General features: G+C 50.0%; 5 protein-coding genes across 5 annotated transcripts; 2 read left to right on the top strand and 3 right to left on the bottom strand.

The window, feature by feature from the left end:
- Positions 1-479: 479 nt before the first annotated feature.
- On the top strand, positions 480-1,125 carry N7487_001986 (uncharacterized protein; the record flags this gene model as incomplete). The annotated part of the gene is made up of 3 exons (XM_056869733.1): positions 480-573; positions 627-743; positions 821-1,125. 3 exons carry the CDS (start codon positions 480-482, stop codon positions 1,123-1,125), a joined length of 516 nt encoding a protein of 171 aa, XP_056734517.1.
- Positions 1,126-1,769: 644 nt separating this feature from the next.
- On the bottom strand, positions 1,770-4,913 carry N7487_001985 (TBC domain-containing protein; the record flags this gene model as incomplete). Its single annotated transcript, XM_056869732.1, has 1 exon — positions 1,770-4,913. The coding sequence occupies one exon, from the start codon at positions 4,911-4,913 to the stop codon at positions 1,770-1,772; it is 3,144 nt and encodes a 1,047-aa protein (XP_056734516.1).
- A 726-nt stretch (positions 4,914-5,639) lies between these two features.
- N7487_001984 (SDR family NAD(P)-dependent oxidoreductase) lies at positions 5,640-6,822 on the top strand (the record flags this gene model as incomplete). Its single annotated transcript, XM_056869731.1, has 4 exons — positions 5,640-5,764; positions 5,870-5,901; positions 5,957-6,287; positions 6,366-6,822. 4 exons carry the CDS (start codon positions 5,640-5,642, stop codon positions 6,820-6,822), a joined length of 945 nt encoding a protein of 314 aa, XP_056734515.1.
- A 717-nt stretch (positions 6,823-7,539) lies between these two features.
- On the bottom strand, positions 7,540-10,367 carry N7487_001983 (DENN (AEX-3) domain protein; the record flags this gene model as incomplete). Its single annotated transcript, XM_056869730.1, has 2 exons — positions 7,540-8,907; positions 8,967-10,367. 2 exons carry the CDS (start codon positions 10,365-10,367, stop codon positions 7,540-7,542), a joined length of 2,769 nt encoding a protein of 922 aa, XP_056734514.1.
- Positions 10,368-12,847: 2,480 nt separating this feature from the next.
- On the bottom strand, positions 12,848-17,812 carry N7487_001982 (ubiquitin-binding serine/threonine protein kinase VPS15; the record flags this gene model as incomplete). The annotated part of the gene is made up of 3 exons (XM_056869729.1): positions 17,551-17,812; positions 17,372-17,492; positions 12,848-17,321 (listed from the first exon to the last, which is right to left on the bottom strand). The coding sequence occupies exons 1-3, from the start codon at positions 17,762-17,764 to the stop codon at positions 12,848-12,850; spliced, it is 4,809 nt and encodes a 1,602-aa protein (XP_056734513.1). The 5' UTR covers positions 17,765-17,812.
- Between the last annotated feature and the right edge of the window lie 12 nt (positions 17,813-17,824).

Here is a 17,824-nt window from a genome sequence, read left to right as displayed (position 1 = left end):
GAAGAGAAAGCGTGTTATATAAACCAAAAGAGCGGCACCAACGTTTGGCTTTCAAATGCAGATAGAGTCATTGACTATTCGCATTATCTGGTCCAGTCCATCTGTTTAGAGAAAGCCTTGGGGATTTGGAACAAAGCACCCAAGTCGAAGTACACAGGATCTATTTTGAGAACAAAGAATTTACCTACAGAACGTTTTCAACATCCGCCCGATTTCGATTTTCATACCAACGCCGAGGGATTAGACTTTTCCAGAGCCTTGGAAATATGTGACGGGGACAAAGGAATTTCATTCCTATCAGAATGGCTGTAGTTGGGATAGACCCGGGAAGAACAAAGAGAACGTCGACTCGGGCTCTTCAAAGCTGGTCACTGCAGGAAAAAGAAAAGAAGATAGAAAAGAAATAGGAAAGAAAATCCCTCTTCTTCAATGTTCATTCGATATCTTCTGAATCGTTCTTCCTAGTGATTTTGCTCGAAATGGCGTCCCAAGATACTCCCCCGGATTTCGTGAATCGCATGGAAAAGGTGCCAGCTCCATATCTGAGTGAACAATATGGCTACAGCAAAGACGGTAGGTTAATAATAATCCAGGTTCAAAGTTAAGAAGTTAACAGATATCGGCAGGACTATCTTGCGCAATTATTGCGTGGATGCTGGACCTTGATGTCCGAGCAGCCATCAAGAAGCGCGAGTTCCAACGCACATATCAGAGAATGTGCCTTTACATTAAGCATATGGAGCGTACGTTTTTTTTTTTTTTTGAGAATCTAGAATCTTGAATCTTGAAAAAGCCAGAGAATCAAGACTGATATCAATAGGCCTCATGGACCAAGCCAACATCAAATATGATCCCTACACCGGCGCGGAAGACGGCCGAAGAATGAAAATCGCTAGAGACACCTTCAAACCTCAGTTGAAGGCCAGGTTCATGACTACAGCGCCGTATCCAGTCACAGCTCCTATCAGCACCGATGGAGAGCTATGCAGAAGCGTTTCAGATGCGCAGACTTTTGAATACAAGCTTCACCAGTTGGAGATCCTTCGGTATATGGAGAGGGTTGATGGATCGGCATTGACTGATTTCGAGACGAGTACAAGGCAGCCCAGACCTGAGACAGGCTAAATGAGGGGGCATATTTGAGCAGCCGTTGATGATCCATCGGTTTGAATAGTGGAGGTGATTTGGATAGTACCTCCCTTGGTGGTACCATTTGGTGGAGATAGGGGTTTGTCGTTGAAGTGCAATGCCGGCTGTTCTGCTTTTGAAATTTCTTATGAGGTTCAGTTTCAACGGAAACGAAAGAAATTATTCAAATCAACATTTCCTCCCTTGTATAACTTCGATTCTGTGGCTAGGATCGGAATTTGTAAGAGAAATCTAAAGCCCTGGACTGAACCATGTTAGAAGACACTTCACGGTCATAGGATTCTTAATAACGCACAAGAGTAATAATAATAAAAAGATTTTGATTTCATTCAAACAAGTCTAACAGTGCTGCCGCCCAAGTGTAAAATCCAGGGGTATCTCAAATGCTGGGTTGGTGGTGTATGAGACGGGCAACAAAAACATCGCGGGCTATGTCAACAAGTGCTTTCACAAAAACAAAATAACGAGGGAAATAGCGCCAGGCAATGGTGGGGGAAAAAAAAGAACAGAAAAAAAGCCAAAACTCCTTGCCTTATGCTCAGGTCGTATCGGCATTGCATGAAAAATGTAGGAGAAAATGAATGAAATGCCATGAGAAATTCCGTATCGGGGGAAAGGGTCTAGATGCCTGCACCGCTGCTCAATTCACGCATTTCTTGCAGGGCGATAGCACGACGTGCAACGACATCTTCGCGGCGGACTACATTGCGCAGTGCTTCACTCGCTTGAATCAACCCGTCGATACTGATCGCGTGGTTGGTCATTTGGTGATTGATGTATGTATAGAGTGCGGCCGGCGTCGAGCAGGTTGTCAGCAATTGCTGTTCGTTGAGCTTGAGCAGTGCGAGAGCGACTTGGAACAGGAATGTGCTTCCGCCTCCGCTGCCGGATGCAAGATCTTCGGCAACCTTGGCGGTCTTGTCATTGCCATCCTTAGTACCAGAGACATTTGATCCGGAGGGGTTGGCTGCGCTGGTCACATTGAGACAAAGGACGACATCCCATACACGATACAATGCTTCCGCAGAGAGACAGTCCGTAAAGACAGAGAGGAACCATTGGAAGGTGAGCGCCTCTAGTTCAATGCCCAGTTCCTCCAAGTGGGCAGATAGTCTGGGAAGCAACTCTGAAATATACTGGCGCAAGACCACCTGATCGGCACGAGAGGCAAGCAAGCCATGGTCGTAGTAATGCTGAGGCAAAATAATCTCGATCATCGAGGTCAGAATCCAAAACGCGTCCTCGGCAGTCGGCATGATGAGCAGCAGAGACCCTGCGATTAGGTTCATGCCCTGACAGTAGCCTACTTCTGGGTTACGGCGTGAGTATGCAAGCAGAACCTCTTTCAGCTTGCCGACACCGGGCCCTTTGCGGAAGAAGACATTATCGGTAAGAGTGCGGCGTATATCCATGTCGATTTGTGCGACGACGGAAGGGTCGGGGTCCAATCCACCAACGCCATGCACAAGGTCATCATAGTAGCCAGGAATTCGCATTGCCGAAGCCCCGCTGCATTCCGACCAAGTTTTGGCGCGAAGAGCAACTGGGATGCCACCGAGTACGAGAAGCCGGAATTCTCGCCACTTCGCTCGGCCAACCTTGCCTTTGTTACCCAGACCTGCGATACCTACGACTTCGCCGTCGGCGAGCGAGACTTCTGGCGTGTCAACGGCAGCAAGAGATCGATCGGAAGTTGCTGCAGCGGCTGCCGCTTCGCCCTCCTTCCGGCGCTCGGCACGCACTTTGCGAAGGAACTCGTTCCATCTCACAGTTCGATCGCGTTGCAGGGAATCATGCAGATCAGTCAACTGTTCCAATAACAGTTTTACGGGCTCCATCTCTGCGACGGTGAATCTGGAGGCGGTGTCTTTAAGTTGATCCGATGACAAGCCAGCGAATTCGGGGCTGTCAGCAGTGATAGCTGACGTAGACGCCGATGGTTGTGCGCTGGAGCCGACGGCCAGCGCCCCGTCTTTGTCATATGAAACAGACGAGCTATGAGAGCGATTTTCTCCTGCGGTGGTCAAAGCGACAATCGGGCCTGCGGAGGGTGTGTGGGACAATAGCTCCGTAGGACGAGACGGGATCCTCAGATAATCCTGCCAGCGACGGATGGCAACGGCCCCGCTGTCAGGGTCATCTGGTGAGTCAGGCAGAGAACGCGAGACCTCAGAAGCGGCCTGTCGAAGTTTTGTGATTTCGGGGTCATCCTCATGATCTGACGCATCGGTTCGAAGAGTACCGAGAGTTTCTGTTATACTCAAACGGTGAATGCTGCCCTTGGTAGCATTGGCTTCTCTCTGGCGCTTCTTTCTATGTTGATCATAGATAAAACCGAACCGGTCAGTGAGAAACTCACCCGGTTGGGAATTGTTATAAATAGGCGTGAGTGTCGGAGGCTTCGACTCCATGGGCAAAATGGCGTCCATCTCAACAGGCCCAAGATTTGTGGAGCTTTTATCCATAGTCTCCGATGCCACGCCCTGAGACACGCTTCCAGTTGCAGTCCGCCGCAAGGCGGGAGTGTTCATTTTGCCCTGAACGCTCGATCCACTGGCAGATCGTCCAGTGGTAGGCATACTAGCATTGCTGTTAATCTTCTTCAGTGCGGCCACTGCCGAGATTGAACCCTTGGAATTGCCAGACAGTGTTGACGAAGCACTTCTGTCTCCGTCCGGCCTTTTGAGTTGAGGCTTATTGTGGGTAGACTCAGCATCACTTGCGTCTCTGCTCGACTGGGGATTGCCAGCAAATAACTTAACAGTCCAAGAGCCGAAAGATCGTGAAGATTTGCGAGAATGAATGCTTGCATCGTCGCCATTTGCGGACGTGCTAGCAATGCGCTTCGCCGGTCCATTTCGTACCGGGCCATCCGGGGGCCGGAATAGCTGCTCGTCAAGCGCTTTGCGTCGCATTGCAGGATTGCTGGGCACTCGGGGACGCTCAGCGTCTTCTTCTCCAAGTTCACCAACATCACTCATAATGCTACTAGCGCGGCTGGTTTTCCGGCTTGTATTAGTCGAGCCAAAAAGGTACTCCTGCCAGCCGCGAATCGAGCTTTGACGCTTTCGGTTGTCAGTGGCTCCGCTGCCCCGGGGATCATTGTCTGACCGCTGGGCACGAATCGTGGCCTGGGCTTCTGCCGAGTCACTATGAGCCCGAGAGCCAACAGTGTCTTCCATAGCTTGAGACATCAATCCATTCAGACCGGAATAGGTTTGACCAGCATAATCGCTGCTATGAGTGCTTTCTGCATCTGAGACACGATCGCCCGGCGGGTTCTCCAGCTGATATAGACGGCGTTCAATGTCTTGGTTGGACACAGATACATCTCGTAGCATTCTCTTCAGCTCCCGCTCCCTTGCATCTGCGCGTTGGCGAAGGGCCGAGATCTCAGCATCCCGTTGAGCAAGATCGCGAGCGAACTGTCTCACCATCTTCACGGCTCCTGTGCCAGCAACCAGTCGTTCAATGTGCGCATCATCGGCCAAGTGCAAGGCGCCTGGTATATCATGTGTGGGGACGGAATCGGCGAAAAGGGCAGCTCTGCCTGATTTGTGCGACGGCCCAGTTGTCAAATTCGCTAGTGTAGCCTTCCTCCCACGGCTCGTCCCACTCCCATTTGATTGCGCTTCATCTTCGCCGGAGAACAACGTATTCGTCAGGCTACGGGCGAGGGTTGGAGATTTGTCTGGGGGTGAAAGCGAGGGGAACGAGGTCAAATCGGTTGTTGTATTGGAGGAGCCTGAATGTCGTTTTTGCATTTTGGCACGAACTATTTTAGCATTTCGACTTCTACTCGAGGCGCTTGAGGCTTGGGACGAAGAACGCCGCTGGGAGTGTGTGTCGGAATCTGCCATGACTCAACAACCGGGCAATGGCGTGGACGGTGGAATCGTTGATTAATGGCTTCATGAAGGCTTTTCTTAGAGCTTTCAGAGCTGGGTGGATTGGAAACGGTGTCCGGACTAGGGAGACAAACAATCAACTAGAGTATGTAGCTTCCGATATTTGGCTCGTCTTGTTGCGCGTGCTTGGCGATCCTTGCTGTAGTGATCCGTGGATGGAATGAAGGGAGATCGACCGTGATTTTCAGGGGCGGGCATGAATTTCAACCCTAGCTACCCTATTTTAGGACCAACAAAGGCATCAGAAAACAAAGAGCACAGATTTAAGTTCTGAAACCCACAAAGACAGCTTTGATAACTACCCTACGGCACATGACGTGACCAGATAAGTGTCATGTGACTCAAATGTTTATGTTTGTGTCATGTGATTCTTCTGTTATGCTGGCCACTGTGGTCTACCGTAGCCTTGCCGTAGCCTTGCCATAGTCCTGGAGCCTCGGCTCTCCGCATAACCGACATAGTGGGGAAAGCTGATGAGCTGTTATAACTACACAGCCGCCGCAATCGAAGCTGTTCCTCTAGCCAATTCAATTCGTTTCTTTATATTGAAGTCCCTTTACAATCACTCATAGCTTCACAATTATGTCTGCAGCAGCAAAGCAACGTCTTCAAGCCCTGAGCAAGCAACTCGTTGAGGGTATTCCCTCCGAGGGCACATTCGAGGATATCCCCAAGATCCGTCATGTTGCCCCTGATTCGGCAGGACCGTAAGTAGCCTTTAGGCTTATATCTCTATCCTGGTTCAATCAGTTTCTCGCATTGTATACATTGCAGACTTAGGTGCATGACTAACCTAACACCTAAATGTACAGCCGGGTCAAGGACAAGGTAGTAATCGTGACCGGTAAGTACTATTCCTCAACGCCATTTCAAAGAACCCATACCAATTAAAAGTTCAGGCGCAAATTCCCCCAATGGCATCGGCCGTGCCAGCGCGCACCAATTCGCCAACAATGGCGCCAAAGCAGTCTACATCTGCGACTTCAGCGACACCCATCTGGCAACACACAAGCGGGAGCTAGAGTCCCTCTACCCAAACGTAGACATCCACGTGCGATCATTCGACGCGGCCGACGAGAAAGCCCTGAGTGGAGTAATCGACGAAGCAGTCAGCAAATATGGCCGGCTAGACGTCTTCTTCGCGAACGCAGGCGTGGTAGGCCAACCGAAGCTGTTCACCGAGATCGACAGTGAGGGATTCTTAAACACGATGCGAGTAAATGCTCTCGGGTATGTACACCAATCCCTGAAGCAAGACGAGCACAATTCCCCGGAATGCAAACGAATCTAATCAACCCGGACAAACAGCGTCTTCCTAGCAGCCAAACACGCTGCCCCAGCAATGAAGCTAACCTCCGCCTCAAAGCCATACCCAAGCGGCTCAATCATCGGCACAGCATCTGTAGCAGGCCTCCGCTCCAACGCTGGTTCCACCGACTACTCCGCCTCAAAGGCGGCAGTCGTGTCGATCGCACAGACGGTCTCGTACCAACTCGCTGGGTCGGGTATCCGCATGAACGCAATCTGCCCCGGACTGATTGAGACGGGGATGACGCAGTCGGTGTTTGACCGGGCACGGGAGCGCGGCACGGAGCGCAAGATCGGACAATTGAACCCGTTGCAGCGGGGAGCTGTTGCTGATGAAGTTGCGCGTGTTGCGCTGTTCCTTGGTAGCGATGAGAGTAGCTATGTTAATGGACAGGCTTGGGCGGTTTGTGGTGGATTGAGTGCTGGACATCCTGTTGTGCCGGGCAAGTTGGCTTGAAATGAGGTCCCAGGCATTGGGTTGCAGTCGAATAATGTACATACTTCATGAATAACATATGAATCCTGAAAGGAGGCATACGTAATTCCATAAGCCTTTCGAAGGCTTGGTTACGATGAGTGTAAGTTGCGGCAATTGAAAAAAAGTTCAAATTCACAGAATCCATTTTAAGAGGGCAGGGACCTATATAGACCCTGGGAGATTGGATCAATCCAAATCAAGGACTGTAGATAAATAGGAAATATCATCCGCAGACAGTGCGGGTGGTGGTGCAAAGTGGAGGTCTCTCTCTTCGAGATGAGCGCAAATCAAACAAATCAAGCCGTTCCATCCCAGACGGCACGACACATAAATAACGAATTCCTCGGGAGGAGAAAGCAGGGCAAAATGAAATATATAAAAAAACGAGAGAGAAAAAAAAAATAACAAGTCCCGGGAAGGCAACAAAACGACCATAAATTATTGGACAAGAAAACACAGATGGTCGGGTGGATATAATGAAGATCAAAAATAATCAACACGACGAAAAAGGAGAAATACGCCAGACAACCAGAGCGTATGTGCCGTATTCGGGATACTGCACAGATGAAGTAAAAAAGGGGAAAAGGCCTCGCCAGACAGGAGAAATAAGGAATGGACAGAGAAGAGAAGGAAAAAAAAAAAAAACAAACAAACAAGATCGTCTCAGTCATCTAACCTGAAAAGCTGATGGAAAAGCTAGATCACCCGTGTGGCAGTGGGCCGCATGAGATCCTCGCTATTCTGCTTGGACAGAGTTCCACGCTCAGTCTGCTGGTCGTCACCGTTCTCAGTCTCGTGAGCATGCTCATCATCATCCTCAACGATCCGGGTTGGGATATCGCCAGGGCCATACTGCTGACTTGACCGCTCGGGGAAAGTCGAGCTGCTGACCATAGACATAGATGTGCTGGAGCGGTTGTGGACCAGATCCGGGGTCGGGGGGATGCTGGAGTGGCGGTTATCCGGGTGGAGAGAGCTGTTGTCAGCGTCGCTAATCTCGCTAGGGGCGCGGCCGGAGCGGGCGTCCATGTTGTCGTAGTCGGAGCCAAGACGTTTGTTCTGGCCGATCTTGTCGGTCTGGTAGAGTCTGGCGATCTCTTCATCGTCCTCGGCGTTTTGGGCCAGGTGCAGGCCTTCAACGGCGGCGGCGCACTGGTCGCTGATGCTACGGATAATGTCCGCGATGGCATCGGTCTTGTCGCGCAGGTAGCGGTCTGCGACATCTGTGATGCTAAGACGCGCAAGGGTCTTATGATCCTTGCCGAGGTTCAGCAAATGCTGCTCCAGCTCGGGCTTCATATCATTTACCAGAGTATTTTCACCATCGACATCCCTAGCCGCCTTGGCGGACTCCTTCGACTCAGCCACTGACACATCCTCCCTGGGCTCCTCGGGAGCGTCTTCGTAGCCCTGCTCGACCATTTCAGTAATCTCCGACCTGCTACCAATGGAGCGGACGATGTGCTCCATGTGGTGGCTCTGGCCATTGATGAGGCTGCGCAGGTGCATGACAACACGCTGGGCATCTTCACGCTCGCGGGCGAGAGTTGCGTTAGTGTGCCAGAGGGCAGAGATCTCCTTCTGGTTGCGCTTGCGCTCACGCTCAAGCTCTTCAGCAATCTCTTGCTGGAGGACCAGTGCCTCGAGAGCATCGTCGCGCTGCTTCTCAGTGCCAGACAGACGCAAGGTAAGGCGAGCCACATCGTCCTTTTGTTGGTCAATAAGACCAGTGAGGCGACGGCTCTCGCGCTTGTGGTTTTCAATCTTGACCTTGAGCTCCGAGGTCTCCTTGGTGAGCTGCTCAGCAAAGGCTTGGAACTTGAGGAACTGCTGCTTCCAGGTCTCAAGCTCCTCAACCAGGAAGTTATTGCGCTTGGTGACCTTGCTGAGCTCGGTGTCCATTCTACCCTTGAGGTTGATGAAGTCTTGCCAAGCTTCCATGGCATCCCGAGAGTACTGGTTGCGCTCACGCACAATCTCGTTGAGATGACGCATGGAAACCTTGGTCATGAGAGGCTTCTTGACGGAGCCACCGAAGATGGCCTTCATACCGGTGTTGCGGCCCTAATAGATATAACATTAGTTTTGATTGTGGTTAGTAACACTGAAGGGAGTAAACGTACCAGCTTCTCGCACACATGGTCCATGACGCCCATGACAGCATCCTGGTTCCACCATTGTGGTTCTTCAATACTTTCGACCTCTCCTCTCATGACAATAATCTGGCCAGCCGGGATGAGCTTGCCGCCAGCGTAGGCAGTGCGCAGGTGCGGGGGCACACCGGAAGGCGAGACATCACCATTCAGGGATTGGGTCATGCGGTTGATGAACTTGGTGCGCTGACCTTGGTTCAACACATTAGGAGGGCTGGAGGTGAGAACAAAGTTGCGATCGAGATCGACCACGAGAGCGTCAGATGGAGCGTTGAACAGAGTCCGGCACTCGGCAGTGATACCCAGGATATAGGGACCGGGCTCCTGGACCAACTCCTTGACGTGGCGGGCGTGGACCACGGGCACGTACAGACCACTCCACTCGTAGACGCGAACGCAGTAGCGAATGGTTTCCGCAGCGACAGTCAGCATCGCCGGGTAGTGGCTGACGAAAATGATACGGCGGGTAGGTGAGACAGCAGCCTCGATCACGCCAACAATGTTGGGGATTGACAGACAAGTGAACAATGGCCACATGGCAAAGTTCTGGAAGCCAGTGGGCGACGAGGGGAACTGATAGCATAGGGCATAATCTTTCATATCAATGCGAACCAAGTCATTGAGACGCGGGGCCGGGAAGCTGAGGATGCGGGAGACCTCCTCAGCGTGGAACAGGTTGGTGGCTTTGTTCCAGTGGATCCACATACCACGGAGGTAGTCACCTAGTAGATCGTAGAGGGGATACCGGGAGAGGAAGCTTAAGCAGTAAGGAATCCAGTAGGTCTCATCGGGGTTATCATAGAAGTCCGGCTCCGTCTTCTTACGTAGCTCGCGGATGGTCTCCGCACGCTTCTCGTCGGCACGGGACCAAACGCGCAGCGCGATACCGTATAGCGTGTGAGAAGAGTCCTGTTGCAACACAAACGCGTGGTGTGCACAGTGAGGCTGGCTCTTGCCAGTGCAGATCTCCACATCGTGAGGGAAGCATGCTCGCATAGCCGAGTGTAGGGCTCGTGCGATCTCATTGTCCTGTTCTAGTCGAGGGCTGCTTCCCAGAATCTCGGGGAGCCAGAATTGGCTGACGGCTCCCTTCATATGGCCAATCTTGCCCTGGGCGGGGGCAGGCGCTTTGACCCATTGTGAAGGTTCGCGTCCGACACCGCATACCATGTAAGCATGAGTGAGTGTTTTCGGTGTGCGCTGAGCGGGCTTGATGCTGAGTGTGGACGGAATAGGCTGAGTGATGCGCGAGTGCAACGACGACGTACGGCTAGGAACGACCAGCGAATTTTCACCTTCGCCGCGTGTCGTAGGCCGATCCCGAGTGGATGGGCGGACAAAGGACCCATGTTCTCGCAGAGAATGGACCATTGTTGCGATGTAGGCTTATATATCGGGTGAGTATGTCGAGTCAAAGAGCATGTAGTGTTGGAGAATCCGGGTTTGAAATTCCTTTGGAAATACAGGAATGTAGGAAGTCGAGGAAGCACTACTTGAGTGCGGTTCGAAATGAGGGTGTACCCAAGAATCAAGGAAAGTCGGGGAGATATTAGAGAGTGTGTGAGAAGCCCGGGTGAAACTTCAATAATACTCAAGACTCGAGAACACACCCGCCATGTGCATACAACTGTAGTTTAAAAAACACAGAAACCCAAGAAAGAGGTTTAGGGGGAAGGACAAATAGGAGAAGAAGCAGAATCGAGGGAATTAAAGACTAAGGAGTTCTCTCCACTTTAATTAGTTGTACGGTAATTTGTTTACGGGTGGTATTTATGGAGTGTATTTAAAATGTTTATTGTTTATTGTTTCATGTTTTTTTTTACTTTTTGGTTTTTTTTTGTATGTTCCAAGGTTTTCTTCAGGGTTTAATATAATATAATTATTCGAAGCAGTCAAGGAGATAGAAATGATATATCCAACACCCGTTGGCAATTGACAACGTTGGGTTTCGCCTATTCTTTCTGATTCGTTTCACCTCCTTCATTTTCACCTTTGATGCTCCGTACTCAACTCATATCCTCTCCCTCGGTAATCTGCAGTACGACCATATATATATGCAAGCTCCTATGTTTCGCCTGCGAGCAGTTAGGAGACTCCAACCACTTCATCACTTTACTATTGAACTATTTTACTATTTCATACTGACAAATATCCAGATATCCCTACTATGTCGATCATCTGATTTCATTTGAGGCCGAATTGAAAGATCGTGAGCCATGGATATCCCGTCTATGTACCCGTCCGAACTGGTCAAGAGTTTCTATGATTGGTCGATTCCCCTGACCAGTCCCCATCGGTTCGATCCTCCAACCTTGGTTATGCAATCTGACCCCCTGAAAGGATCTTAAAAGATGTATCCATCCATGGATGGATGTACTCCGTACAAAGTGTGTATTGTATAACCTTGGAATCCACCTGACAGTTGGAAAAAGAAGGCACATATAGGACTCCGTACGATGTACAATATATATAACTATATAATCCTGGAATATAACCCATCTCATATTCTCCTTATCTCCCTGTTTCTCGCAAACTCTACTCGACTCGTGTTAACCCGTCAAAGCGGGCAAGCTAAGCTACTAACCCTACCGAGCTACTCAGTCTGGCAGTTTCGGCGGAGATCTCATTTCCCGGGTGAGCCCCTCACGCACGACTTTGCAAGGTTCTGGATCCCATGTGGTAAGGAGCCACTCCGTACATGTATGTACATGGTAACAGAGATCTGGCGAAGGCTCGGGATCGCACATGGGAAGATCTCATGAACCAACCATTGGATAAACAATACATGTTATGTTGTATGGCTATTGGCGACCACCCTCATTAATTTACAATGTACAATATATAAAGTACATCATACTCCGTACTAACTCACTAGTCGGTACTTTGTACTCTGCATGTATTACCAATTCCATAAATATAAACGGAGAGTTCTTATGTCCGAGATTATAGAGCAAGTTCCTCTGTTCCAAGGTAAATTCACAATCAGATTTTTTTCAAATATCTCCCTTCAAAGTTATTTGTTATCTATTATAGTAGATTGATATTATAATTGTAGATAGCCGATGCCTTTCCCTCTCTCTCTCTCTCTCTCTCTCTCTCTCTCTGTCCGTAAGCAAACAGAAAAACTTCAAGCTTAATTAATAGTGCTTACTCCATAGGGAGTACTCCGTACGGAGTACTTTGTACAATATCAAAAATATCTCCTGGAATTCCTCCGAAGCCTTTCCAGAATTCTCCTTACTCTAATCCTTATTAGGGTCTCTGGTCTGTCGATCCACAACCCGACCCACCCAGTGTTTCGCGCAATGACCCACAGCACAGCTCTCCCCAGCAAAATATAAGTACCAATAGGCGTCGTACCCGGTACCTTAGTTCATGCAGCTGGAACCCGCAAGCCCCGAGGTATCCGGTACACTGAGTCCAGGTACCCAGCTATCTTAGAGGAGGGTTTGATCTCAAGAATGGAGTTTAATTGAGGTAAATGGATGTTTTTGGATTGATATATTGTACAACATAACTGCATCATGTGGGGGATCAATAGCCTCACTAGTTGCACCGTTTCCATTATTATCCATGATAGGGGTAGTAGGGGTGAGGTATGTACTAAGTACGGAGTAGGAGCCATTAATATATATTTCCCAGCTCCATTTTCAATCATGCTTGTTTCTCCGTAGTGAAGAAAATATCTATAAAAAGACGCCGGATGCAATTCCTTTATGGTGCCGGGTACTCCATTGTACACGCTTAAAATACAATTAAAGAATAGGTTATGCTATGCCGAGTATGGAGTAGAATTCTAAATATTATTCGAGTTCCATCGAAGACATCATACATGGAATGTCCAAGAAAGCCTAAGAAAAGATGTACACCATACCAGCACGGTCCACGCTCACAACCATACCATACGGCACGCGTAAAACCGCCACATCTTGAATAATATCCAGATGGCTCTTCAATAACATCTGCTGCTGCAGGCTGATGACCGTACTACGCGGCGGTCTGGGGGTCGCTCCCTTCCTAGTATCTCGAGAACTGCCATTACCGGAAGAACTAGGAAGGTGCTCGGTGGTAACCAGGAGACTAGGACCGGGCTGTGACTGCTCATAGTGCGGCTTACCACTGGCACTACCATCTGAGACGACATCTAGGCCGCTGACTATTGAGGAGAGGTCCGGCCGAGCGAGATCCCAGAACCGGATCTTCCGGTCGCATCCTGCGGATATGATGTACCCACATTTCGTGTTAGAGTCTTTGTCTTCGCCAGGGGCATTGAGGCCGACCGCAAACGCCCAAATGCCGAGTCGATCGCCGGCCGGATTATTGGAAGATGGGGTACCCGGTTCCGGGCCGTTTGCTGCAAAGCGACTCAGCATCCCTTCTGGCCTGTCGCCATCCACACGCCACGCTTCGTAATCACTCGGAACGACAGGGGTCGGATAGGCATGAGGGGCGCGGGAAGTATGGTGAGTGCCATTGGAGCCATTGTTGCCAACGCCCAGTGGGGTCGCTCGGTAAACCTCGCGACAGCGGAACTTCTCGATATCCCACACTGTGATTTCATTGCCGTGGCTGCCGCTGGTGGATACACAAACCCAGCGTCCACGGGCCTTGACGGGATGTAGCTGGATCCGGTTGATGGCACCCCAGCCTGGAAGACCCCATGCCTTCAACCGTACGCGGAATCGAAGATCCCACAGGTCGAGGATCCCATGAGTTGTGCCGACCAGTAGCCAGTGGTGTCTGCGGTCGCAACAGAATGTAGTTAGAGTTCCATGGTGAACTGGATTCTCCAGGGTGTAGATCGGCAGCATGGTTTTCATGTCCAACGCAATGATGCGACAAGTGTTGGTCGCAATAATCAAGGTGGATTGCCCTTCGTCACGGAAGTGCTCCATCCAGACCGCGTATTCGGGTGATCCGTCTCCAGCTATGGGAAGCTGATATTCACGAACAATTTGAAGCTTGCCATATCGGACGGCCGTCTGACTGACTTTCTGATAGTCGACTCGAACCGCATGAATGCTGCCATCGGTGGCTGCGCTGACGAAAGTATAGGTATTCTCAACAAAGGTTAAAGCCTTCACACGCGAGCCTGTTGCATGACGGTGAGTTTGACGGGATCGAGGGGTCAAGTTCCTTTCAAGACGAGTTGTATCCCAAATCTTCACCGTGCTATCATCGGATGCGGTAGCAAAGAAGGAGTGATCTGGTGCTACCACGACACGATTGATTGGGGCGCTGTGTTCGCCAAAAGTCGCGACCAGATTTCCTTCAGGCTTCCAGATCTTACTTGGCTCCTGATCAGTGGCGCTGCGTATCGGTTGGCGGGAGTCGACTTCTTTGACATATGGCCCTAGGTCAAATAGGTCCGTCGGGTAGTTTTCCTCGAAGACGTTATCTAGCAGTCGCAGAACCGCCGGGTCATTGCCCCCATACGAGTGGTGCGCTCGGTATTTCTGCGAAATTACTTGGGTTGTTTTGTGCTCGGTTGAGAGCAATGGTGTCAATGGTCGGGGTGTGCCTCCTCTTTGGACCGGTGCGTCTACCTTTCCAAAGGCGTTCGCGGAGCTTGTTCCCGTTTCAGCGTAGGCTTTGGTGGTGTCTTTGCGACCCAACAAACTCATCGCGCTAGACTTTTTATGTACACGATCGGATAGACTGCGGGTGTCTGCGTTAGTTGATGGCAATGAGCCATCTTGTCCAGGGCTCGGCCGGCGACTGGAAAGCTTTTGGTCATTATCAAGGTTCCGAGGGGACAATGGACGAGACGAAGGTCCTCCGGCCGGCGACGACGCCACTGGAGACGACGACAATGAGGAAGTGTCATTTCCGTCCAAGATAGGAACATGCGAGGTACGTCTTGTCTCTTTCGAGAGTTGGCTTTTCGACCGCAAGTGCTTGCGCTGAGCACTGGGCATTCGCTCAATGGTTGTAGAAGCATCAAGCAAAGCATCTGCAATCGTTCTCGGTCTTGGATCTTCGACGTTGCCATCGTTTACGTCCAAGGAAATTGCTCGCGACTGATCTTTAATTTCCTTATCAAAGAACACAGTCTGGGGCTTGATTCCATGTTGTGTCAAACTGACAATATCGTTCAAGGGCGGAGTTGAATGGACATCGGTTTCTCTCGATTGCCGCAATGAGACCCTCCAAATGTAGTCTTTGAGTGCAAGAAGCTTAAATTCGTCCTCGGGCCCCATCCCAAAGTTTCGCAAGCGACCAAGCCATTGTTCGTCCTCGTCATTCTTTGATTGAGAAGCCATATTAAAGGAAGGATTCCGTTGACCCACGCGAGGACTGAATGATCCAGGCTCGGACAAGCTGAACATACCATCGCGACTTGGCGACTTCCAGAAAACACCTTTATCTGATTTGGACGCCCAGAGGAAGGCCATTTCGTATACACTTCTTGACATTGGCCGCTTGAGTGCATCGAGCATTTGGGTATCCGAAAACGCAATAATTTTGATCTTGAGGAACGGCCGGATAATGGGTGTCAGGATTGAATGAACATCCGCTATTGATAAAAACTTGGCGGAATTAACCACGAACTTGACTGCTGCCTCCCGAATCCAGATATTTGGATGCCCTAAAAATCCAACAGTCGTGTGCAGCAGATCCCACGTTGTTGATCGTTGAAACAAGCCCAGGTCAGCCATAGCTGCCAGAGATCGAATCACTCTTTCAACAACGAATTCCTCAGGTTCAGTCATGGACTGAACCATTAACGGCAATATGTAAAGCTCGAGATTCAGGCTCCCCACATAGGCGGCGACGCCAATGACAGCCTCGAAAAAGGCGCATTTCAAAATCCAGTCTGGATCATTCAAGTAAGTATTCAAATGGCTGAGGACAACCTCGTTTGCTCTGAGATTGCCAAAAAAGACACAGAGGCTGGACACAGAGCCCAGAAAGGCCCGCCGAACTGATGAATCCGTGTCTGTCAACAGCATCTTTGTGTGAACCTCGAAGTATTCTAGAAGATCGACCCGAGCCACGTCATAAAGATTGTGATATGTCGCATCTTCAGCCCATCGGGGCTCAAAGCCGACCGGGATCAACGCAGCTAGACGGGTATCGGAACGCAATGCTTGGATCATGTCCAAAAACCTCAAGGATGACTGAGCCAAAGACGCAATGCATGAAGCATATGCCGCACGCACCATGACACTTGACTTGCTGCTGGAGGTAGCAACGAATGGCTGAAGCCTTGGGAATATGTATTCAGAGAACAGATAGGCATTGACTGGGGAAACCACCTGGACCATTTTCAGTAATTGGGTTAAGGTGCGGATCGCAGCGACCTTGACAGTATCGGTCCGATCAGTCAATAAGACCATGATATATGGAAGAATGCGATCCAATTTAGCTTCATCAGACAGCCTTTCCGCAAATGCAAGAAGGATATCGCAGGCCTTGATCCGAGCCGATGCCTTGGCTGTATTTCGCAAGTTGGATACCACAAGTGTGAGGAAAATCAGAGCACCCTCATCTGGCTGTGACTGGGGCGCTGAAATTTGGCTTTCACCGTTTGGTAGATCAAGCCTCACAGGGAGAGTGTTTCCTGTCAATTTGGTGACTGGGACATTAGATAGAGCCCCAATGCCCCGGTTATTGGAACCGAGGAAGTAAGATATTTTATCGAAGTCTACGTAAATTCGCTCAATCCGTTCGTCGGCCTCCCCTCGGTTGGCTGATTCCGGATCCACATCTGTTCGCCCGGAAGAAGGATCGGTCATGAGGGACATGTATTGGTGGAGAAAACTGTAGAAGTATTCCGGAAAGGCTTTGCCCTTCCAGAAATTCAGATATTCTTCTGCCGAGTACCGAGACTCTGGCTCAAGTTGGATCATATGTAGGATCAACTCTCGAATGTCTGGATCATCGATTTTTGCTAGTTGACTGTGTTCTGGGCTGTATTCCCCTTTGCGATACTTGTACATTTGACTCAGGTTGAAGATCGGCGATTCAAGGAAGAGCTCCGCAATGACACATCCAGCACTGAAGATATCCATTGCCCAGTTGACGCCACTTTCACTGGGCTCTTCCCCTGCAACAGAGAACCGCTCGGGGGCTAAGTAACAGGTTCGTCTCCCGGAGATGTCGAAGAAGAAAGAGAAATCTGCCGGGTTATCCTCGGGGAGGAATGTGGGTTTGAAAGATGATGAGAAATCAGAAAGATACAGCCAGTTCCAGGCTGTGACCAAAACGTTTTCAGTTTTGATATCACCATGGTAAACATCTAGTGAATGGCAATCTCGAAGAGCACACAGTAGCTGGAAGGCAATCCACTTTTTCTCAATGTGTTCTAGAAAAGGCCGTGTGCTATATCTTTATCAGGCTTCGTTCGCTGGCAACAGCGGTAACAGACATACCTCATTCGATCATAGAGAGAGCTGTGGATGTACTGGCGCACAAGGTATCCACTCGTGGCAGTCTCAAGAATCCTCTGGTAGCTTAGCGCATTTGGCACATCCGATAACAACTTTCGTTCCCCTGAAGTGTACATGGACATTAGAAACTTGAAATAATAAGAAAAAGAATCCGAACATACTCATGATGTTCTTGATATATGGCTCCAGTTCCATGGTCGGGAACGGTTTCATGATAATCTTGATAAACACCAGACCATTTGGTTGCCTTGCGCGAATACTTTTCATGAACCTACCACCCCCCATCGACTTCTCATACACCAGGTCCGATAATTCAGGCACATCGATCCCCGCCGACCCCGCGGACAGGGTTGTGAGGGAGTAGCCTTGTCCCATGGTGTCGACTGCCCCTCATCTCCCTGTTGGAGGTTTAATGGTGGTTATTCAGATCCAGAA

This window comes from Penicillium crustosum, assembly GCF_028827405.1.
Source record: "Penicillium crustosum strain IBT 35664 chromosome Unknown utg000001l_segment0_segment0, whole genome shotgun sequence".
Taxonomy (NCBI): domain Eukaryota; kingdom Fungi; phylum Ascomycota; class Eurotiomycetes; order Eurotiales; family Aspergillaceae; genus Penicillium; species Penicillium crustosum.
Note: the sequence above shows the minus strand (reverse complement) of the source record. Positions and strands in the feature narration are given on the sequence as shown.